The sequence below is a fragment of the Rhyacophila brunnea genome, unplaced genomic scaffold (genome assembly GCF_057557595.1).
Source record: "Rhyacophila brunnea isolate RB1 unplaced genomic scaffold, BYU_Rbru_1.0 scaffold_15, whole genome shotgun sequence".
NCBI lineage: Eukaryota > Metazoa > Arthropoda > Insecta > Trichoptera > Rhyacophilidae > Rhyacophila > Rhyacophila brunnea.
Window position 1 is genome coordinate 3219039 of NW_028232806.1, and position 25788 is coordinate 3244826.

General features: G+C 32.4%; 1 protein-coding gene across 1 annotated transcript in view; it reads right to left on the bottom strand.

Moving 5' to 3' along the window:
• Positions 1 to 9325: 9325 nt before the first annotated feature.
• LOC147074806 (uncharacterized) overlaps positions 9326 to 25788 on the bottom strand; it is a 38598-nt gene continuing 22135 nt past the window's right edge. Inside the window, exons 3-5 of the mRNA XM_085942681.1 lie at positions 20420 to 20574; positions 17911 to 18076; positions 9326 to 12342 (exon numbers count right to left, since the gene is read on the bottom strand). Of these exons, the coding sequence (XP_085798807.1) occupies positions 12140 to 12342; positions 17911 to 18076; positions 20420 to 20574 (524 nt within the window). The 3' untranslated portion in view covers positions 9326 to 12139. The remainder of the gene's footprint in view (positions 12343 to 17910; positions 18077 to 20419; positions 20575 to 25788) is intronic.

Below are 25788 nucleotides of genomic sequence, written 5' to 3' on the forward strand. Positions count from 1 at the left end.
ACTTGATATCATACGTAATAAAGATCTTATTTATTTATAAAAATTATATTGTAAGTATGGTACCATAAAATTAAATCATGACAATGACTGACAAACACTAAATATGAATAGTGGTCTTGCATCTCCTTGGATAGTTTGGGAAGTCAGGTCAGGTTTGCATGTTGTTGTTTTTAATTTTAAGCACAATTCCAGGTTCTCATCAATAAGACAACTTCTCAATTTACTCTTGATTTTCTCTCTTAGAAATCTCTTTACTAACCGGAAAACTTGCAATAATAACATTGTTGGAAGATTGTCTTCAGTAATTAAATACAGAACTTGATTTTTCTTGACTCTTCTAAAGTTTCTCAACTGCTTTCTTCCTTGCATCACCGACATGATATTTAGTGCTAAATGACGTGATAGGACGTGTTTAGTTGTAGTGTCTTTCCAAATTTGACCTCTTGTTATACGCCAATTTTTCCCGACAAATAATACAGGTCGGTGGGCCATTTAGGTTATGAATAAACGCAAAAGTCTCTGTCCATTCAACTTTAAATTCATGGTTTTCATCTTCCGTTTTTCTTTGCTTCTTCTTTGTAGCCATGCTAAATAGGGCAAAGGGCATTTGTGGAAGAGCCGCACTCAAGGGGCCAAAGAGCCGCATGTAGCTCGCGAGCCGCGGTTTGCCGACCACTGGCCTAGTTAATTAAATTAAATACTGAAAATGATGGTGTCCGCAGCAAAATTCTCAGGTGGCCACTATCGCCGCACGCGAGAACCACTGCGATAGACATAAACCTCAAGTGCATGAAGATAATTATTTTGGTGTTTTATGTTCCCAATCTGATGTTAAATATTGATTTAATTCAGCGCTCGAAATGGAAAAGTTTACGAACCGGAGCGCATAGTCATCAAATCGTATGTGTATTTTATGAAAATAAGTGTGTCAGATTTTCAATTCTATGGCCTATCTAGCTCAGACGGTCAACATATTTTTTCCACGAGACGGAGCGATAAATTTACAAATTTCACGAGCCGGAACGGTGCTCCGGTGCGTTCCGTTCCATTTCGAGCCCTGATTTAATTGAAGAAAAACCAATAAAAATGATGGTTAAGTCATTTCCCCCATGTAACTTCCTTCTTTTAAAAAGAATATAAGGCAAATTTAGATAATAATTCAGCATATTTTGTAGCTTATATCCTTTGGGCACAGCGTGTATTTAGCCGAGTTCATTATCCAATAAAACCTATTTTGAAAAAAATCGAGTGTTAATTCCCTTTTCCTTCCTACGTTCATAGTTGGTCAGTATACGATTCTGCAAAATATATGATTTTGTAACCCACAAATTTCAGAGTAAATTCATTTTTCAAAATTATTCATATCATAAATATGAAATTCCCTAAATTATTAAATTTAATGCATGTTTTCATATGTGTACTTTTTGATTAAGCAATACACTTTCTCTCTCAGATTAAAAGGCACAATTTAAACAATGGCTAGGTACTTATTATATTTATAATGCGCCAATTTTCAATAGTTTTATTGGTACAAAGAATTTATGAAACTATAAATCCAAAAAATACCATTCTAAGAAGAAAAAAACATATATAAAATTAACAATGAATTATTATCACCTTGTCAAGTAACTCATATTACACTGAACGATTCGATTGGTCTACTTCCAATTCGAATGTTGGATAATGTAAAATCACGATTGTTATTAACAAGGTTTGAATTTCTTTATAATAGTCGATAATATTTATTTTTATTATAGAATATAATGAAACCTACACATGTTTATTTCTCTGATTATGGAGAGAAACGTAAAAGTATGTACAATTTGCTAGGTAGTTGCAGTAACCAATTAAATTATACGAAATTGTATACAAATCATTTGATGTAAGATAACAATTAAAAAAAATATATAAGTAATAACATTTAGGGGTCCAAAACTTATTATCTTACTGTTACCGTCCGTTGGCCGAAACAATACTGTGTGCAAACTATCGCCGCATTTTGTAAGATACGAGATAATAATATTCCACGGTGAAATGCTCAACGAACAACTCGCCATTTGATTAAATGTTATACGAATACATGTTTCAAGGACAACGGCTCACGAAGAAGTGTTCTACGGCCAACTGCATACGTACAATTTTGTAACCCAAATCCATAGTTACCAGATGGAAAAATGAGAATGGAAGACAAATGACTTGGAACGGAGGACATTACGTTAGATGTTAAATAAAAAGACAATCAGCGAAATTAATCCTATTGTATTGCTATTGACAATGACAAACATACGAGGTGACATTTAAAATAGTTTTCATTGTTTTGGTTCATACTTTCCATAATTAGTAATTTTATAAAGTAATTATTCAATTTTCAATAAATAGCAGTGCAACTCACTGCATGACATTTATGTTTAAAGTTGTATTGCGTCAAAATTATTCCTTTCACAGATTCCATCGACAATTTGTTTCTTTCGTCGGTCCATTGATTGTTTATTAGTTAAAAACTCTTTCAACATTGCTATTGTGTACAGAAATGTCGTAAAATTGGTGGCCGATGACCAATTTGTAATAGAGGACAAAGTAAATGGATAGAAGACATTATTAAGTCGAAAATGAGTATATGTCTTTCCTTTGGATACAATCTGGTAGGTAACCAACGAAGCCTATAAAATAACCACGCACACAGATCATAGATAATATTATTATTATGGTTTACTTACCTACGGGCGGCAGGTTATATGAAAGTATGGTGAAGCAGGCTGGTTATATAAACAAGTATGGTGAGGCAGGCTGGTAATCAATTTGCGGCAAAATTAGCGTAAATATTATTAATTATATGGTACGTTATAATGACCAAAGTAAATCCTCCGTGATGCCCTGTATTTCTTTTATCGCGTCGCTATTTCTCGTAAGTTGTCGGCTATTGTTGGCCTGCTTCATTCAGTTGTATTAGAAAGCTGATTCCTGGCCTCTCTTTTTATTTAATACCTCTATGGTTACTACTGTCATCTTCAATAATAATTATTTTTTAGTTACAGGATGTGAATCTAGGAACCTACATTGACATTTTTACTAGTTACGTTATTAGTTGGAATAATTTATGGTTCATTTAAAATGTTAAGTAAACAAAATCATTAAATAGGTACTAATTTTATACTTAGGTTCCTTGGATGTCAGCTATTTAAATGAAAATTTGAATATTTTGTGACATTCTCTATTTAAAATTTGTAATCTATTCGAAATTCAAAATATTCAAATTCGCGATTAAGCGTATTTAAACTTTTCTGGTAAGTACCTATATATCAGTGGCAAAGGGTGGAGGTAGGCTGTTAAGATCCGAAATAAACAGTGCACATTAAACTTTGTCAGTTATTCGTATTTGTTTTGATTGAACTTGTACTACAATTTACACATGGTCTTGGTTAGTTTTTAAAAATCAATTAAACCCTGCCAAAACCAAACCATAATAGTTTTGGTATATTTTGGGCGATACGACAAAATTGTGCACACTTTTTCATTCATACTTATTTGTTTTCGTTGGATAAAGAATAGGTACATATTACACAAGTTGGTTAATTTTTGAAAATTCATTAAACCCTGCCTAAGACAAACTATAATAGATAAAACATATTATTCCATCTATAAAATATTCAAAGTTATGGATTATTTAATTGCATTATTTTATATATTTTATAGATAGACGATTATTTTTTTACTATTATCTATTATATAGCTTGGTTTTTGCACTGTTAAATTAAATGAATTAAAAAAAAACTTACCAACGCCATCTGTAAATAATTGTAGACTTAGTTCAATGAAAACAAATATGTATGACTGACAAAATTTATTGTAGACTATTTATGTCGGAGCTGAACAACATACCTCCACCCTTCGCCACTGCTATATTATATTTAAGGTATTTTCAAGTTATGTATGTTTAATAATATGTATAATATATAGAATGTTACATTCTCAAATCTTATGAATTATTCGTTGAATAAAAGAAATGATTTATTAAGATTATTAAATTAAGCCAAGATGGCCGCGTGGCTTAAGCGCCGGTCTATAGTGTCGAGGGTCCCAGGTTCGAATCCTGGGTCTGGCAAGTACACATATTGTTTTTTCAATTTGTGTATGAGTCAGAGTATGAAACTAATAGGTTGAGCAAGTGGCTGACATCCATTTCTTGTAAAAATAAAATCTGTTAATACAAACTTCCACTCTGTGGAGGCCCATATGATCCTACTAGGATCGGACATTAGACAAATTTACGATATGTATCTCATAGCTGACTCGGATTTATATGATTTAAACCTTCCGGTGTGATAAGTCCATTTCTGCCGAATAAAGCGACGTCATAACGTCATAGAGTCGTCTTATAAATGACATTGGGTTCTCGATCTGACCTTTTTAAGTGTGGGATAAAAAGTATGACGTAACTTTAAAATTCGTCACTTTTGTTTGAATTTTCGACAATAAAATGGAATTTAAAACCCAGCGGAATCGAGGTAAACCTATTCTACCGGGTCATGGGCGCGAATTTGTCTTTGAGCATTTTTAATATATGCCACACAGCGCCACGTGTACAATATTATTAAACTCAATTAATTAGGATTGTGTGACAAACAATTCTTACATAAAAATGCTTACAAATGTAGACATTTTAAAATAAATTAATGCATAGGTACCGGTTTTATAAACCGTCCAAGCTAGTCGGAGATGGTTTTCCAGTGCCGCCGCGAGGAATAAAGCTGCCTGTGCAGAAATCGTGTCTAGAAACTTGTACGTATGCAGTTCGTCGTATTACACTTCACCGTGAAATGTTGTATCGGACATTATAGCCGTATAAGACAGTCCAACCTCTTTGGGTCTTATAGTACTGATATCAGTGGCGAAAGGTGGAGGTAGGCTGTTAAGATCCGCCATAAATAGTGCACATTAAACTTTTTCAGACATACATATTTGTTTTCATTGAAATAAGACTACAATTTACAGATAGTGTAGGTTAGATTTTAAAATTCAATTAAACCCTGAGACACCAAGCCATAATAGATATGAGTCAAAAAATACATGTCTATCTATAAAATATCTAAAATTATGCAATTAAATCATACATAACTTTGAGTATTTTATAGATAGAATAATATTTTTTATTTATTATAGTTTGGTTTACGCAGGGCTTAATGAATTAAAAAAATGAACCAAAAATATATGTAATATGTAGTTTTAATCCAACGAAAACAAATAACTATGAATGAAAAATTGTGCACAATTTTGTCATATTGCCCAAATTAGACCAAATCTATTATGGTTTCGTTTAGGCAGGGTTTAATTGATTTTTAAAAACTAACTAACACCATCTGTAAATTGTAGTCTTAGTTCAATAAAAACAAATACATATGACTAACAAAGCTTAGTGTGCACTATTTATAGCGAATCTTAACAGCCTACCTCCACCCTTCGCCACTGACTGATATAAAATTCATGTCTAAATAATACACAGTTCTTGTCGGTTTGCACTTTATAGAAAGCCGGCAGCAAACAATTTTTGAAAATAGCCGATATAATTAATGTTTTCATTGTTGAATTCATGAATTTTGCCAAAATCAGCTATAAAAATTGAATTAATGTTCATATTGAATCTAATAAAATTGGAGACCGTATAGTCTACGGTCATCTCTTTCCGATAGAAAGCTCACGGCGAACTGTGCCACTGTGAAATATTTTACGTACAATTTACGTACAATTTACGTACAATTTACGTACAATTTACGTAACCGCGTAAACCTAGCCATAATAGATAAAAGATAAAACATATTCGTATATAAAATAACTACAATTAAGTCATACATAATTTAAATATTTGTAGATAGATTTTTTCTATTATGGCTTGCTTAGGCATTGTTTACTTGAATTTTGAAAACTAACCTAAACCATCTACAATTTGTACTTAATCTTAATTCAATAAAAAAAATAAGTATGACTGATAAATTGTACAATAGTTTTGATGGATCTCCGCAGCATACTTCAATTGTTATGGTTTGATTTATGCAAGGTTAAATCGAATTTTAAAAACCATTTGCAATTTATTATTCTTGCCCGTTGCCTAAGAAAGGCACCACTACACACAATCTTTCGTATCTGAATTCGCTATGCGTTGCCTCAACTCTGACTGTGAGAGCTGTACTAACATTGTTTCAATATAACGAAGCCACAATACGGAATTAATTGAAACACCTTGTTCTAAGATAATTGATTCTTGGTAGTACCTATTGACCCCTGTCCTCCTGGTAACTATCTTTGAAATCGGAAGCATCAGTTGTTTATTCTCCCAAGGTGCAGAACTAACCTGCCATTGGTGATGCCAATTGGGAGGGCATAAACTCTATTCAACCAAATCGCTTCGGATGTTGATATTTTCCATCTTGGTGAGCAGTTGAGTGTTACAGGTGGGCGTAGTTTTATATTATATTATTAAAATTGGGTATCGATGTACTTCCATGTATCTACTTTGTAATTTTTGTACCTGTTTACTGTTTATACTGTTTTAAATGTCCTAGGTAGGTACTTCTTTGTCTTTAAATATCATGTTGTGAATGTCGTAAATTTATAATTTATGAAGTTCACTATATTACGTAAAATAAATAAATTTGAATTTGATTAAGGTGTTTAAAAAATTCACAGAAACTCTTTCCAATTCCAGAAATTCTCATTCCAATTTAAAAAAAAACTTGATTTTTAAAGGAAATTATAGTCTAATATAATTTAGCAATAATGAACCCAGATTTTCCCATGTATATAATTGAATTACTAATTCATCTCAGAATCATAAATGTTTATTCAATTTTATGACACATTCAAGAATTTTTTTACTTGTTTTTTTACTGAATTCATAAGATTTTTCGTATTAGGCTTTTGATAATAAATCAATGATTATCCAATACACAAACCATGTTTATTAAAGCAGTATACAGAATATACAGATTTTTCTACTCTCCGCTAGATGGCTGTGTCACTCAGAGATATAATGGTTCGGGTATTGGCTTAGCCTCTCCTAGGCTTTGTCTGTCGTTTGACTCGAATTTGACGAAGCAACGGCAATTTGATTTCAGACATAGCCTGTCAGAGGTTAGGTTGTTTATCCGTATTATCAACATTCAACATTCAGCACCTGCAGTCTGTGGTCCAGTACTAATTTAATGACACTCTTCATCACATTGACCAGACCTGATGATGTTATCAAACCTCGTTAGATGTCACTGTCGCGATTGCATCCAATATTGTTATTATGTATTATATTATTGTGCCTGTACTAAGCATTGATTATTATAATAATTTAAAATAATTGTCAATAATTCTTAACTTTTTATGACTATTTGAATTGAATATACTAACATTAATATTTGACATTATTTATAAATGTTTTTATTCTTTTATATATAATAATAGGTATACCAATGTTTTATTCTACAGTGAGAATAGTACCTAATATTAATTCCGTTTATTAGTTTAGTTTTATTCATCTATAGACAGTCACTTAACGCTTCGTACCCTTGTGGGACAGCCTCAAGGGTTCCGCCGTCGTGGCCGGCCCTCCCTCACCCTGCAGCGGTGCTACAAAAGCGATCTACGCGCTGCAGGTTTGGAATGCCTGGAGGCGCAATAGATGGCGATGGATTGAGGGGGAAGTGGCGCGAACTTGTACTTTTCTTATGCCCTAACTCTGGGTCGTGACAGGGTGAAAGAAGAAGGCGGTAAAATCTACTTACTTCACCATGTAGTGCATCAAATCTGGCAGTGATCTACCACACGTTTCCATTGTCATTTTTGTCAACTTGAACAAACATAATATTGTTATAATGTGATAATGTTAAGCCTTGGTCTTCCTTTTGGCACTCATTATCAAACTATTCTAACATTGTGCAAAGAGCTCAATGGGCGGTGGTAAAGGGTACTACACTCAGTTTAACCCTTAATTATTATTGCATGGTGTTGTCTTTCAGCAACAAATAATTGTATTCTAGTGTATATTTTTTTGTGTGAATGACATTTTATTTAAAAAAAATGCAGTTACAGTGGATAAAATGTGCTCATAAAACAGTTATAGTTTTTATTCAAAGGTGTCACTATTAATTTTTAATAAAATTAAACATTCTAATATGTGATCGATTAGGAAAGTAATATGTACCTACATTAAAGTGTTACCATCATGCATTTAAGGGTTAAAGTATTCTGATTCACGTCATCTCTTTCTATCACTTCTGCGACAGGCCGTTAGTCATTCAATAAGAATCAAGTAATAATAATGAGGTCACGCTGGCATACTCATGGTAAATTTGAAAACGACTTTCTAGTACTTACTTAACCCTTTTTTTCTTAATGTTTTATAAATTTTCACGACTCAGTTCTTACGAGCCGGCCCCTATGGTGCGGCCGACTGGTCGCCATTGACGTGTTAGCTGTGTTTGGGGTAAACACGGTGTCGTGCACATTTACTCAGACCGATGTCACGTCCGACACTCCCCGTCCTCTTTATGTCAGTCTGCAGTGGGCTGATTGCATTTGTAGTATCACTTGAAGAATAATTATTACTTTATATATCTACCGTTTATTTTTTTACTATTACAGTGTTTTTGTAGAACAAATAAATAAAGGTATAAGGTACAATGAATGAATGATTCAGTTGAATCAGTTTAGTGGTATGTATATTATCTACTTATTAATTTAAATGTCATCAGTTAAAAATGTCACATTTTTATCGTAATCTATAATGATTTTTTTATTGCGATAAAATATAATTTTGAAGCTACTAGAAGCAAATCCTACAAAGAGCAAATCAATTGAAAAAATGTTATTATTTATAACTCATTATTTTTTAATATGATTAATTCAAAATTTTAAATAATAAACAGCTTTATATATCGCAGTTTCGGAATATTGGTTTAAATCGGTTCATGATAAAAAAACTTTTGATAATCACAAGTAGAAACATAATGTTAAAAATAATACTTTTCTGTGTGAAGTTAGCAAACATTAATTACTAGGAAAGTGTTTTTGATGTTTTCCGGACAGCATTACAGTATGATTTTATTGGATTTGCTTCTAATGGCATTGTAAAAATAATAATTTATCCGTCTAAATACATTTTTTATGGTCAAGGAGTGGGATATTAGTATTATATAAATGATACGAATGACACTTATATTTATTTATATATTATAAAAAATATTATTTTTAATAAATTATTAATATACATTATAAAACAACTTAAAATTAACTTATGTAAGTATAACAGAGATTAGAAAATATTAAATACCTTGAATTATAAATAATTATTCAACACTTTAAATACTTATAATTAATTAATATATTATAAAAGCAATCTGGAAAAAATCAGTCTCAACGATTCAAACTGTCGATAAAAAAGAATCGCGACTAATCTTTATTTTTTTTTATAAATAAGTACATACTATCTACAAATTTTACAAATAATACTTATTATTAGAAATAACATGTTATTTGGTAAGTAGGTATCTAATATCTTTGTAAGAATAACAAAGAAGTAACAATTAATACTAGTTTCTGGCTCAGTTAGTTTCAAATTCAGTTACCTCCATATTCCGCCATTTTGAGACAATCGCAATAAGATTAGATTTGAAAATAGAATATTTTATTTTTACAAAATTTTTAGTAAATAATTAGAAAAAAGCCAAATAAAATGTCTTCAACGTTATTAAAATTAATATAAAATAATGTTTAAAATTAGTTGTAAAAAAAACGGCAGCTGATGAATATAAACGATTTTGCCATCAACTTCCAGCTTAATTATATTTAACTAACAAAGTTTAAAGCTAGATTTGATATTTTATGAATATACCTACAAATATAGGAAAAGTATTAACAGAATCAAAATCAAGAAAAATATCAAAACACGTGAAAATGGAGGCTTCCGACTTTGAAGCTAACGGTCTCAAATATGTTAGTTTAATTGAGTAGGTCAAAACTGAAATGACTTCTCTCCATCACTTATCCATTGAAAAATACGCATACAAATAATGAGACAGTTTTGAGGGAGTTTTATGTAGGTACCTACGTAATAATTTTGATTACAGGTATTATATTAATAAAATTTCCTGAGTTAATGTTGAAATTTTAAATTATATAAAAATTGTTCTAATAATTTGAACATTTTAAAGAGTGACTATTATGCACGTAGGTAAGTACTTATTTAATGCATCAAAATGAAAATGAAAATCATTGGAAAAAATCGGGTCGAATTCAATAAAACAAAATATAGTTTCAGAGGTCAACCACAGAATTTTCGCAAAAAATATATGGTTACAATCAAGTTTGTAATATCAGGTATATTCAGGGTGTGATCATGTATGTATATTTATAGTCACATCATGAATATAGCTGTAGGTATAATCATGGCCCCCACATCCTGAAGCGGCCCCCCCGGCTAGGATCTTTGGCGGCCCCCCCTACCTATCGCTAAAGATAAAGGCAGTGTGACGCTCTATAGTAGGTGTACCAAATGGTGTACGCGATAAAATTAATGTGTATATTTAGTGTTTTTTTTGTATATTTTAATACATCCATTTGAATTATGGAGTTGTCGAGTATCGATACACAATTAAAAATTAAATCGAACAACCACATAATTTTAAATAATAACAATATTGAAGAACAATAGCGTCACAGGCGAGTTTTTTTAACTTTTGAGAGAATTGGTGATGTGTATTTACATCACTTATCTGGTTGACTCGCCACGCCGGGCCCTTCCTGAGCCCGGGCCCCCAGGCTAGAGCCCTGCCAGCCCCCACCCATGGGTGTAATTACGTAAATCTTATCAAATCTTAAAAATCAAAACGATTGGGATCTGCTAATTGCAATCATTCATTTTGAACATCATACATCCATCTATTTTGCCGTATCAACATTTTTTTACGAGGAATAGTTGTTAGCCATGCGTCCAACCCATTGGGTATACATATTGTAACAACCAAATACACACCATATTAACCAACTGTGAATTCGAGCCCGCTACCTACAAATGCGGTCGCTCTACATATTAACACAATCACTGCTTTTAATTACCACATTTAAATAACAAGTTAATTATATTTAATGGCGAATGACTCCAAGCGCGCCAGTCGCGGTGTTAGCACTAAATGAGTTTTAATAAGCAACGTGGGTGCCACATCTGAATAATTACTGGTAAAATGATGTACCGAGCGGCTTAATCGTCGCCCTATAAAGTCGTGGGTCCCAGGTTCGAATCCTGAGTCTGGCAAATACACATATTGTTTTTCAATTTGTGTTTGAGTCAGAGTATGGACCTAATAGGTTGGGCAAGTGGCTATCATTCGTTTCTCGTAAAAAAAAAACAAATCTGTTAATACAAACCTCCACTCTCTTAGGATCGGCCATAGATCATCAAAAAGATGTAACTAAATTACCATTTCCAAAACATGACAGATCATCTATCTGTACCTTATAAATTTAATGTAAAAATCAAGCCCTCCAAGAGCCCTCCGCATGAGCCGATTTTAGTGAGTAATGTTTTACCAAGTGCATACCCAACACGCGAGTGTTGCCATAATATAATTTATAAAAACATCGCTTGTAAAATTATAACATTGGAATAAATATTCGATATCTGGCAACACTACGACACGCACACAGTCACACATATTTTCGAATAACCCAGGAAAGGGTCGCGGAGGAAGCGTGAAGGGGGCGAGGTAAGTGCGTGAAAAAGTTCGTCATGTTTTGAGGGACAAACACTTGCAATAGCTCTATCTATATTTTTATATAATCTAAGGTAAAAATGCTTTTAGTCATTCGCTCAATCCCTTTGGATCTTTATGGTTATGCGCTGTATTCAAATATACATAATAGTACCTATGTAGAGAGGTACCTATTGATTATAAAACCATAGAAGAAATTGACCGAAACATGGTCTTCAAGGATCAAAAGGTGGGAGTTACAGCCTTTACTATACAAAGCGCCAAATAAAAATAATAACAATACACTATAATACCTTATTGCCTAAAATATAATATCACCAATTGAGCAATTCCTTCATTAGCCGCCTCCTGATTTGATTATTGGACCTTGGCGTCCGTTTGTTTCTTTATCACGAATACCCTGCGGCGGTAGGGCCCCCGGTCCTGACGTAGTGACCGTAGGGCGTGTTGATGGAGCCGGGGCCCACGACTTGGGCCGGATAACTGGCAGGATAGCTGGCGACACTTGGATATGGTGCAGGATGTGCGCTCATGGCGGGTATAGCTGGTGCAGATACTACGTCTTGCCGACTCCATGGATCGAAACCGCTTGCTGAAGAAAGAAATAAAGATATAGATACATATTTCCAATATAGAGATAAACTGTATAATATATGCTGTGTATAGAGATAAACTCCAATATTATTAATTGATTAACGTCAAATACCTAATGGAGAAGCTATAAGAGGTCAACAATATTTATAATTTAAAAATGAACCTCACTGAAACGAAATTATTAACAGTCCCAAAAATTGTGACACCAAACATAAGGCATGGGGGTCCTGTATGGAGAACCTAGCGGAAAATACGAAGTTTGCAATTTAATATTTTTTTTGATAATTTACAATTTCAACTGTATCTATTAATTAATAAATATGTATCTAAAACCATTAAAAAGATTTTTTTTTAAATCAAAGATAAACTTACAATTGTAAAAAAATGTAATAAAATGTGAATTCGTTGCAGAGTCACATATTATTATTACATTATAGGTATTTTATGATAATATTTATTATTAAAATTTAGTTTATTAAGTTTTCAATTTTTTACGTTTAGATTTTTGATTAATTCATCGTTTAAATATTTTTTATATTTATTTTAAAAAAACATCTATTTTTATAAAAATATAAATGTGTACAACTTGAAATCCTTTTTATTTATATCAAATCAAGCTTCAATATTGGGACCACACCTAAAATAAAATTTGATACAAATAAAAAGGATTTTAAGTTATACACATTTATATTTTTATAAAAAGCGATGATTTTTAAAATGAATACTTTGTCATGTTATTTACACATGACACACTTTATTCATATGGCAACAAAATGGCAAAGGACAACCTGAGTACGCATGCGCACTATGATAGTTTCAAGACAGTTTGTAAACTATTTCCGGCGCTAAAGAAGCAAAAAAGCGGCTTTTTAACATGAAGGCGAGGCGGGATGGAAGTCTCTCAGTTTTTATCGTTCGAACGAAGCAGACGTCTCGCTCCAATTCCGCTCCTGAGTTCCGAGCCTCGGACTAGGAGCACATGGCTTTGATTCCCTGACGTTTTGGAGACGATGATGATGGCCATCCGAAGGAAGACCCCCCTCAGGCCAGGAGATCGAAGGAAGCCCATGGTCCCGACACGTTTGAGGACGGCGATGGGCTGAGAGCATATTTTGTTATGTGGTATTAGTTATATTATTTTATTACGTTACGGTCCACCGAACTAGCATTTTATTTGTATTCTAAATTGTCTGAATATTATACGACGTTAGACGCTCGTAATTGATTTGATTAATTTACACCTTTATACACTTTCGCCAGGTAGTAAATTTTATATATTAATTATACATCTGTTAAAATTCTTTACACGCGTTTTATTTAAATTACCTTTTATTGATATTGTCTCTATGCATTTCATAGAGTGGCGCTCAAATCCGAGATACTTATAATTGTATTTTTATGTCTTTTATTATTATAGGAACATACGCGAATGAGTAAAGTAACCGGACAGGTAACTGAGGTTTTAGAGGTAATGTTAAACCACCCACGACCCTGCACTTCCCCAAGTCTCATGTTCTACCGCACTCCTATCCCATCTCCACGCTCCATACTCAGGCGCACCTGCTCTATTTCCCCTCCAATTCCCATACAATCCTACATACCTACCCACCTTCCATACCTACCTTTCTCCCAATCCTTTTCTTATATGACAACTTATAAAAAATATCAAAACCATGAATTAGTCAAAAATCTCTGTCACAAAAAATACTTTTGTCTGCGACTTTTTTTTACTATCAAAGCAAATTTGTGTTGTGTTTTTCTCACTTAACTGGTCGATCTGCCGCGCTGGCCCCCAGGCTAGAGCTCTGTCAGCCCCCCCCCACTTATGAGGGCCATGATCTTAATATAAGAAACGTTTATTTCCACACGGTTCTTCTAAAATCTAGGTACCTACACTATTTTAAAATATTGACAAATAGTTAAAACACGGACACATTAAATTTCATCAAGTTTACACTCAATGTACTTTGTCATACAAATAACGATATAAGAAAGCTGAACATTCAGTCTCTTATCAGATTGATTGTAAAGATACAACGTATGCTCTGGATTCCTCAAGAGAGTCACAACCTGGCTGTATTTTCTTCAAGACAACTGGCTTCCGGCATCCTTGAAGGCATCAAAATATCATCTAGTGTGTACCTATTCGGTGAAGTTACATGACTCCGACTCATAGATGGGAAGGTGTGTTAAGGCCGGCGAGCGACAGGAGTTCCTGGAGTTGTCGTCCATGGTGTCTATATAAGCCTTTTAGGGAGCGAAGAAGAAGATGAAAAAGAAGTATTTATAATCTGCGTTAAAAGCATATAATAATAACTGCATAAAATCGAGATGAATTGAGGAAAATAGACACGTCAACCCCGGAACTCTCGTCATCATTTGTTGTTTTAAGAGATTTTATAAACATGGATAATAGCGTGTCCGGAAAATACTGTTCGTCGTATCACAATACACCGTGAGTTGTTGTATCGTAAACAGCTATTTTTACTGGGTACCTAAGTTTGGTAGTTGAAAGTTAATGCCTCCTGCCTCCAAGTCTCTAAACCTCACACTGTCTACTAACACCCGTCGTGAGATCACGCCTCTACAGGAGTTTGGGTATAGTTTTGTTTTGGAATTAAAAATGCTATTGAAATCAGTAGATATCATTGGCAATGTATCAAAATACTTTGAACACAGTCCGTAGCAAGGCCCACTACAGTCTAAACTGTAAACTTCGATGGTAGTGCTAGATATTGCTCATACTTCGAATGCAATATGGTAGGTAAACCTGTTTGTAGATCATGATGGTTGTTGCATATTGAAATAAATTGTAATAATCTCAATAACATAAACAATCGAAAATATTTATTTAATGCGAATATATTACCGCATTGCATTCGAAGATAATAAATAACTAGCACTAACATCGTAATTCGCATGTCAGTGCCACGACCTGTATACAGTCTGCTTTGGTTCGTAATAACAATACGATGATTCGATTCAATAAAATGTAAATACAATTCGTGGGAATAAACGTTTTTCTCGCGATAGTGACGCCCCCGCTTAATGGACGATGTATGTTAAACATCTGTATAATAAATTCAGCGAAATAGATTTATTTGGCTTAATCAAAGTCATTTTTAAACCAAGAGAAAGTTAATTTATTGTACAAACTATAGACGATGACGTTTAAAAAAGAAAAAGGCTTTCGTTCTTTTGTTTCAAATGTTCAATTCAATTTTTTTAAAACAGGAATTAATTAATGTATCACTATTTTGTACAAATGTTGCGATAATATTATAATAATGGCAACCATTTAAATGACATGACAATGCAGATTTAGACAAAGAAACTTGATTTACTCAATGATTAAGTATACCCAGTTAAATGGGGTGAATATTCACAAAAAATTGGATACTTACAAGCTATTATATGACAATGAGAGAAATATTTTGGAATAGTAAAACCAAATCATGTCAAAAATGGGTAAATGTGCCGCAGAGGTGGACATGAGATTTTACAACTTTCTTTTTAGACCAAACCAAACCTAACCTAACCTAACCTAATCTAACCTACTCCAACCTAATATTACCTCATAGGTATAATCTTAGTTTGTGATCAAATTTTCAATTAACGATTATTGGATCGAAAAGCCGATGCGCCGACAGAAAAAGGTATTTATTATAATTGTCTACATGGAATAAACTGTTTTCATAAAAAAAAATATAAAAGGTCGTGTCCACCTCTGCGGCACAATTACCCAAAAATGCACTAACATTTAAATACACCTAAGTACCTATTCTTTATAATATAATATATGTGGCGTGTATGTTTTTAGACCAGGTATTGACAATTATTTTGCTTGTAAATGTTATTAAGGTAGATACAAGATCTAGTTTGTTGTTTTGATATAAATTATTTCCCTCATTTATTTTTTTCTCGTCTATATTCTTTAATCAAATTCAAATTCAAAATTAATAATTACAAGATAAAAAGAACTTTTTATATACCACGTTTTTAAATTTTCTGTTGAATCATATAAACTTGACAATTGTATGGATTAATAAATACTTTTTTTTGTACTTCATAGAAATAGGTACTGAATAAATATTATAGAATACTGAAATATAATTTTGACATTTGATATTGATTTCCATAGTAGCGCACGTATATATTAATAATTTAATTGCTAGGACCATCCCCTTAGCATCCAATAATAGTATTTTACTTTTTACGGATTTCTTCCGAAATAACTTTCAATACAAAACAGAATTAACTGAAAATGAATTCAATTCTAAGATGGCTAAAAGTATTAAAAGAATGCATTGGCATCGTGTTCTGATATATTCTAAAAGTTTCAAATGTCTATTCGGGAAGTTAGTTACAAATCGATTGCAAGATTTGTACTGGATAAACAACCACCGGACAAATAAGAATACGAGCTAAGAAAAACGTGGTAAAAAATCTAATTTATCCATTACACATAGCGAAGTGTACAAATTACATATTTAAGACGTTCACAATATGACAAGAAAAAACTGTATAAAGAATGAATACAAATATTATAACGTAGGTATGTATATGGAAGTACGCCGAATAAGCTAAGTTAACCCTAATTTAAGAATTTATAAAACAAAGTATATTAATTATACTCATATACCTATACTTACTCATGTCAGTAGAATATTAAAACAATACCCGAAACGATTTGGTTGAACACAATTAAATTTTACTGACAATTTTCATTTTAAACGTACCTATCCAGAAACAAATAAAAGATATTTTTTTTATATTAAAAATTAACCTTACACACAATTTAAAATGTTCATTTACTATAAGTCCAATTATTATTTTTACATAATGTTTTATGAATAATTTTATAATTGCAGTTTAGTTTGACATTTTTTTTTAAAGTTCACATCACGATATTTTTAGAAAATGTAAATGTGTACAACTTGAAATCATTTTTTATTTAGGTAAAAAAAAACCAATATAACTACATTACCTTTATTCGCTCCATACTACCGATATCAAGTACCTGACTAGCTAATTAAAAATAATTACAAGATAAAAATAACTTTTTATATACCACGTTTTTTAATTTTCTGTTGAATCATATAAACTTAATATAAATATATTAATAAAAACACTTTATTGTACTTGATAGAAATACTGAATAAATATTATAGAATACAGAAATGTCATTTTGACATTTCATATTGATTTCCATAGTAACGCATGTATATATTAATAATTTACTTACTGGGACCCACTTAGCAACCAATAATAGTGAGTAATAAATATTACTTTTAACGAATTTCTTCCGAAACATACAAAACAGAATTAACTGAAAATGAATTTAATTCTGCTTAAAGATGGCCAAAAGTATTAAAAGAATGCACTGTCGTCGTGTTCTGATATATTCTAAAAGTTTCAAATGTCTAGCTAGTCGGGAAGTTAGTTAAAAATCTTGGACAAACAAAAAAAATTGTACTGCACAAGAAAAAATTTGTACCGGACAAACAAGAATACGAGCTAATAAAAACGTGGTAATATATTACGAATAAAATGACAATTTACTCACTTGGATAATTATAGGCTCCCTCGTGACCGTGGTGGCCTGTGTTGTGTATGTGAAGGTGCACTTCCTTCTGCGGAGACCACTCGTCATGTCCGAAGCCATGGCTGAAGCCTTCGTGACCATGGTGAGCTTTCCATCCCGCCTTCAAGGTCGCGATGATCCCGCCCACCTAAGAACATTCAATATTGTGACGTTTACAATACAATGAAACTTGGTTATTACGAGGAAGGTGGGACCGACTAAATTTGCTCATTATAAGCATTACTCGGTATATCATTATATAACATTTTTCGCGGCACGTTCTATTTAAGCATAGAACATAAAAAATCTGAAAAACATCGTAAAAACCCCGAAACAAGCATGGCATTCATAAACTACAAAAGAAGTTGTTTATTGTAATGAAGTGCTGAGCCGCCGGCGCTTGTAGGTACCTACTGACTTCACAAAGCTTGGATTTTTTACATGAAATTTCAACCATATGCGTGGATACTTTTTCAATGTTGTCGGCGAAAACACCAATTAGGTACTTAGACACGTAACTAGTGTCATAAACGTAATCCGATCCCGGCGACATCGCTCTAGTTAACTGCCCGATCGTATTTTATTGCTTAGGGTCGAAAATGTTGTTTTTAAACGATCGACACATTAACAGTTTTGCTCGGTATACCCGAGAATAGCTCGTTAAATGAGTGATTAAATGTATAGAGAAAATCATATACTAAAATGTCAACGAATGTTTCCTCATTACATCCGAGATCTCGCTATTTTCGTGATCGTAATGTAATAACCAAGTTCGACTGTATTATGGGCGGACGTGTTCAGCGTGGGTCAAAATTGAGCTTTTTTTCTATTTTCAAAGCATGATCCTGGATATACCTTAAACGTTGTAGATAATCTATTTGTATAATTTTGAAGCCTTATTATCCGTTATATTTATTTTAAACATTTGATGACTGCATAAAGTATTTTTATTACATAAAATAGTATTCTTTTAAACCTCTCGCTCTAATGTTTTAGAATATAGTCATATTTCAGTACATAAATGTGCCATAAAATATACATAAATATACAAAAAACCTAACCCAATAAAATAAAAAACCGTAAAAAATCTTAACACCACTGCACATACATGTACTGAAATATGACTATATTCTAAAACATTAGAGCGAGAGGTTTAAAAGAATAATATTTTATGTAATAAAAATACTTTATGCAGTCATGATGTGCTTAAAATAAATATAAAGGATAATAAGGCTTTAAAATTATATAAATAGATTATCTACAACGTTTAAGGTATGTCCAGGATCATGCTTTGAAAATATAACAAAAGCTCCATTTTGACCTACGCTGAGCATGCCCCCCCTTAATGAATTACAGTTTTCGGCAAGTGTCCTTCCTACTCAGGGTTAGGGATTGCAATACCGGCATTTCAAAACCGGTATCCCAGTATTTTTCGATACCGAAATACCGGTTTTAAAAATCAGACAATAGCGGTATATTCAGTATTATCAATGGAAACAGAATGTGTTAATTAACACGAAAGGCTTAACGTGGCTGTAATTTTTTTATCGGATTACGCGATGTCTGGTTCACTTCCGTGGTCATTCATCGTCTTTGGTAACCAGCAATGACACATGTTATAAAATATTATTATTTTAAAGAGATTTTACATATTATATTATAATTATTGGTAGATACGCATGATAATATAATCTTCTTGAGTGTTAGGATTCCATGCAAATATGGCGTATGTCTGAACCAAATCCGGTGTGTGCATTCCAGGTGTGATTATATTAAACATAAATAAGGCTTGAAAGAGTCCCCCATCTTGTGAGTATGTTGAGATTCAGGTCACGGAGCACATCGTGGATTCATGTAACAAGTATGTTCTGGTGAACAGTGGAGGTAGGCTGTGAAGATTCGACATAAAAAGTGCACACTAAACTTTGTCAGTCATAATTATTTGGCTTCATTGAACTAATTAATTGCAAGATGTTAGGTATTGATTAGTTTATAAAATTCAATTAATTAATTTATTCAATATCTTGACCGAACCATAATAGTAGAGGTAGGCTGTGGAGATCAGACAAAGATAATACACACTTTTTCAGTCATTTTTATTTATATTTTATAGATAGCTGAAGAAAATTTTGTATGTATCTACGTAATATTTATTATGGTTTGCATTTGGCATGTTTTAATTGATTTAAAAAAAAATAACCATTATGTTCCATCTGCAATTTGTATTCTTAGTTAATCTCCATAGCCTGCTTCTACCGTTAGGCACTGATGTGTGCCTTTCCGGAGGAGTTTAAGCAATTCAGCTGGCCAAGCAGGAAGCTATAGTATGGATTGCGGTTCCATTGTGACCTGTTATTATAACTAGATCTGTTTCCTTTTTCCAATTTTGCTTTTTGAACCAAATGTTTTACATATTTATTTTATTATTATCGCGATAATATTATGATATTATATTATGTATTAATCTTATTCAATACTTTCGAGCACTTACCTTAAATATCAAGAGTAGAAGCCCAATGGCAACTGCTTTCAGTGACAGAAGGAAGGTCATGAAGATAAGGGTGGCGATGATACCAAGCTTGAACATGATGGGAAGAAGAGCTGATTGTAGCTTCCTCAGCGGTCGCCCGAAAGTCCTCGCTGTACCTATTGATTTACAGTACAAAATTATTTCCTTATAATATGTGTTGAATTATCTGTAACACATTATAAGAATGCGTAAAAGAGAGCGATATAGAGTATACGCAATAAATATACATGTAAACGCAAATTCTAAAATTGAAAAATAAAGTGACAAGTAAATAAAGGAATAATCTATTTTAATCGGGTCGTGAAAGAAAATAAAGACAGGATAATATCATAAGAGTTTGACAGATATTTACAGTGTAGTAAATAATATAAAGTGTTAAACGTCAGTACAAATTACCAACCAAAAATATCAACAGATATACAGAAGTATATGGTGTCGGATAGGAAACACGATTTTGAAAATGATATAGGTGTCTCTGAAAATGTCAATTTCTATTAAAATGTACTCAATTCAAAATGAAGAGATTTTGAGTGTGTATAAATCGAAGTGAAAGTGTTAAAAAATCAACAAAGTGGCGTTTAGATAATAAATTAGTGTGTTTTGGGTAATTATAAAATAGAGATATGGTGCTTAACCTACTGTAACCTTACGCAACATAAACAACCAATCAAAAAAAGAAAGATTGTGGAGGAAGTGACGTAGGTAACTACATAAATAGCTGAAAATACAGATTTCTTTCAGTTCGGTTTCGGTTTTCATTCTGACAAAAATAACGGTTTTCCGGTTATCAATTCAGTTCCGGTTCGAAGCCCTGGATAAAATAATTGAGTTTGAAATACGAGAACAAATACAATAAGACAGAATATACACGTAAACGTATTAGAGAGGGGGGGGGGGAGAAGACGTATGAGAATATTGACACATAGTACAGTCATCTGGTAATATTTTCTAGTTATTAAATTAATAATAAAGCAAGTGATCTACGATTGCAAACTATAATTGATTGCTATAAATATTAATTATTAATTTAATTTAATAAAACGCATTAATTAATTACATTTCCAATGTCCCTCTGAGGCAGACGAAACCGGTCCAGCGGATCTATTCTATACACAAGACTGCTTTCGGCCCGCTACGGCAGCTATCTAGTATACGAAAGTATCGAAATATTAACACTTATTGTAACAATTACCCCAAGTCAGCCGTCTAATGCCTCGATGACATTGAGCTACTTTACAAGCTGCTTGTTGGTGAATTTACAATCTGCTTGTAAACTCGCCCAGTGTCATTATCGAACAAGCTAACAAGCAGATTGTAAACAATCTACGGAGAAAAGTTGAAAACCGGGTTACTTTACACGCTACACGCTGGCGTGTGGGCTGATATGCGGGGAATGGGACGACTGGACTCCGGACAATTGGACGCCGCACTGTCGTAAACACGTATACAGAACGTAGACGAGGTATTTTAATCAGTATCTATCTACTACTTAGTAGTTTTAATTCATTTTACTCTTAACACATTGTATTCTTTATTGCGGATTGAGAATTACCATGTCTAAGGCTTTATATAAAATAAAAAACTCTTTTTTCGTTGGAACTTAAACATATGCACGATTAAATCATTATTTATGTCTGCATATTTACATTCTCACCATCTATTAAATCATAATATAATCATTTAAATATAAATAATAATATTACATATATTTTTTTAAAGTACCTATCGTCTATTTATTTTCGAATTCCGTGGCGTCCAGTTGTTGTCCGGTGCCAAATCATCCTAGACCCGATATTTTGTGTGTTATAATCACAATCACACTGGCTGACTCGCCCGCTTTTAAACTCGCCGATAAGCAGCTTGTAAAGTAGCGCAATGTCATCGACGCATAAACAGTCAAAACTGACTATCTCGCTCTGAAATTTATCATAGCCAAGAGAGGAGCACTAACGTATTATAATTATTCTTACAATAAGTGCTAATATTTTGATACTTTCCTATCCTAGAAAGCTGCCGTAGCGGCCGATAACAGTCATTTGTATAGAATAGATGCGCAGATAATAAAAGTGAAATAAGTACGATAACAAATTGCGTTTTATTAAATTAAATTAATAATAGAATGCATTTCCACCATGAATAATTATCGACAGTTACCACAATTAAAGAAAATAAATGTAAATAATTATTAATCCAACGCAAATAAATTTAAACTTGAATGTTTAAAACATAATTTAAATAACGGAAGTCAAATTTAAAATTTTCCACAACAAGCTTCGAAATTAGAATAATGGAGTGTTTTTCGAGGTAACTTCCTAAAAATAATACGAGTTAACTTTCGACTAAATATCGGTTCACATATAATCTGATTAAAACCTGTTCATAAAAATAATACACTTGTACAATTTGCGAGTGGTAATTGTTTCTACTAATTGAAAATACATTAACATCAATAAAGTAACTGACGTATATTATCTAGTGGCCCGATTTCAGTAAACAGCATCACAAAATTGAAAACACAACTCGACTCGCTCGAAACTGTTGTCATATTTTATTTCCGCTAGTATATAACTATAATAGATAAATTATTATATTATCCTATCTATAAAATATCCAAATTTATGTTAGATTTAGTATTTTTTTACTATTATATATTATGGCTTGGTTTCGCAGGGTTTAATTGAATTTTAAAAACTAACCAACACCATCTGTAAAATGTAGTCTTATTTCAATGAAAACAAGTATGTATGACTGACAAAGTTTAGTGTGCAATATTTATGGCGGATCTTAACAACCTACCTCCACCCTTCGCCACTGGTAGGTACAATAAAATATTTATGTAGGTAGGTACTGATATTTTTATATTTATTTATTTACCCTTGTACGCCACTGTAATGAAAGATAAATACTCTCGCAGCAGGGTGCAGTTTCAAAAAAAATGCGTTTATGAATCCCCTTGAAAACTGTGTTTGCTCTGTCCAGATGTTCGGACAGCATCGTCGAGATATCGACGCAAATGAAACGCAATCGGCCCGGAAACGAAACGCATTCGACCAGCAAACGATGTTTGGCGGATGAATCCGAAACTTCGCTTTGCCGTCTGCGCGCAGCCTTAAGACTCAGCTGAACAGGAACAAGGTCATTCATAGTTTAGTCAGAAATAAACCTCAGCGTTGAAAGGACGTCATTTTAATTCAGTCTAACCTCAAAAACCTCTAACCATCGGGGATTTATTTTAAGAAACGCAATAATTATTAATTACAATTCTCGGTCGAACGAATATCATTATTATTATTCCCTTCAAACATAACATGTATGCGACGTAATCTGAAACCGGCCGAACGAATACAGGGCTGTCAAAATAATATCAATCTAATTTTACGTTTTAAAGAGTTACAAATTTAAAGTTAAAAATAGCTTACTGTACCGATGGAATAATTACATACTTCCAAGCGTCAAACGGCATACAACATTCATCTAAAATAATTATGAAAAGACTAGCTGATTATGTTATGTTATTTTTGTATTGTTCTTATTTTTTTGCTTATCAAAATATTTCACATATTATCTGATGATGTGTATTTTGGATATATCGTCATATGTATCTGGTCTCATTAAAATTGCTATTAAGTTGATATAACATAGGAAAATCTGTAAATCATTAAAATGTTAATTTCGTTATAGTTTTTAATTAAACCGGTGCAATTACATATTAGATTTAAACACTGTTGTACTGTGTGACTTTTATAATATCAGATAAAACTGTAGGATGTCAGCAAAAGAGTAAACAAAACCCAGCTCATGGAATAACCGAATGGTAAGCAACTGTATATATTATATTTTCCCGCCAAATTGCACACAATTAAAAACAATTTATCATAAAAACAAGTAAGACGTCTTCGACAGCCCTGGGTGATTGATTCGATAAAGTCGGCAGTTTTTTTTGTTTTGTTCTCTGCGATCGCTAGCTTTGAATAAAAAAAAATCTATGCGTGACCATTTTTTATGAGTATAAATTATTTCTTGCATTGGCTTTTATTAATTAATAATTATTGTACCTACCAACTAAAAGTAAAATTGCGTTACTTGTTTGTAAAAGTGTCAGACTAAATTAATTAAACTAATCGGGTAAGTAATAAAAAGTCATTAATTGAGTTAGCATTTACTTGGTAGAATTCCATTTTAAAAGAAATGAAAATATAATTAATTATATTTTCATTTCTTTTAATAAAAAGTCACTTTCTTTTATAATAAACAGACATCACTATATTAATTTTTTTTTAAATATGCATTAGAACTAAACAATATGTACCCATTTTTTTTTAAATAGTTATGTAATAGGTCTTACATATTCAAAATAAATACTATTCATTAATAATGTTTTTTGGATAGCACATGAAATAAAAATGTAGGTAGATATGTATTTCAACATCCTTCGTATGTTTAGCTCTCGGACAATTTCAGGTTAAAACGTTATTAATATATTATTATTAAGTTTATATCGTGGCTATCCATCATATTGGTTGCAATGTTTTCCACCAAACACCTGATTAACAAATTGAATTTAGTAACATTTACGTATATTAGAAGATATCATTTTTTGGTCACCCCATATTTTATACACTTTGACAGTGTTATGATTTAAATTAAATAAGAGATCATTATTATTACTTTAGACCAAAGCATTGTCGGCGACCTTTGCATATTACCAGTAGAGCAACAATTCCGGACCACATGTAAAAAAATCATATTTTCAATTCTCAAGGGCAATTCTGTAGAGCGTCCCCTTAAAAGTGGCAACAACAAAATACGCCAATATTAATATTAGTACAATTATTCATATAGTTTAAGTAGACGGCCGAGCGGTTTCGCCTCAAGTTTATAATGTCATGGGTCTAAAAGCCGTGTCCATATTGGTAACCTCATTCAATTTCGATTAAAATAATTTTTGGTCAAAGAAATTTTGATAATAATTATCGTGAAATTTAATGAGGCTGCCAGCAACTTGTTGCCAGCGTGGACACGGCATAATGGGACAAATCCCGGGTTTAAAACATTCTAATATTGTTTTTTCAATGTGTGTTTGGACCCAGCGTATGGACCCAATGGGTTGAGTAAGTGGCTAACATTATTTTTTCGTAAAAACAAAAATCATTTAATAAGGGGTTATCATATTAGTACTATAGATTTTTAAAACGTCATAACAGCCATTCATTTTCTGATTCCCACCAAAATTAATATTTGTGTTCAGTATTGTTTAGCAAATTATCATGGCAAATATCAAGCAAATTATCAAAGATACACGTACGGCGTATGCAAATCTATACGATTCT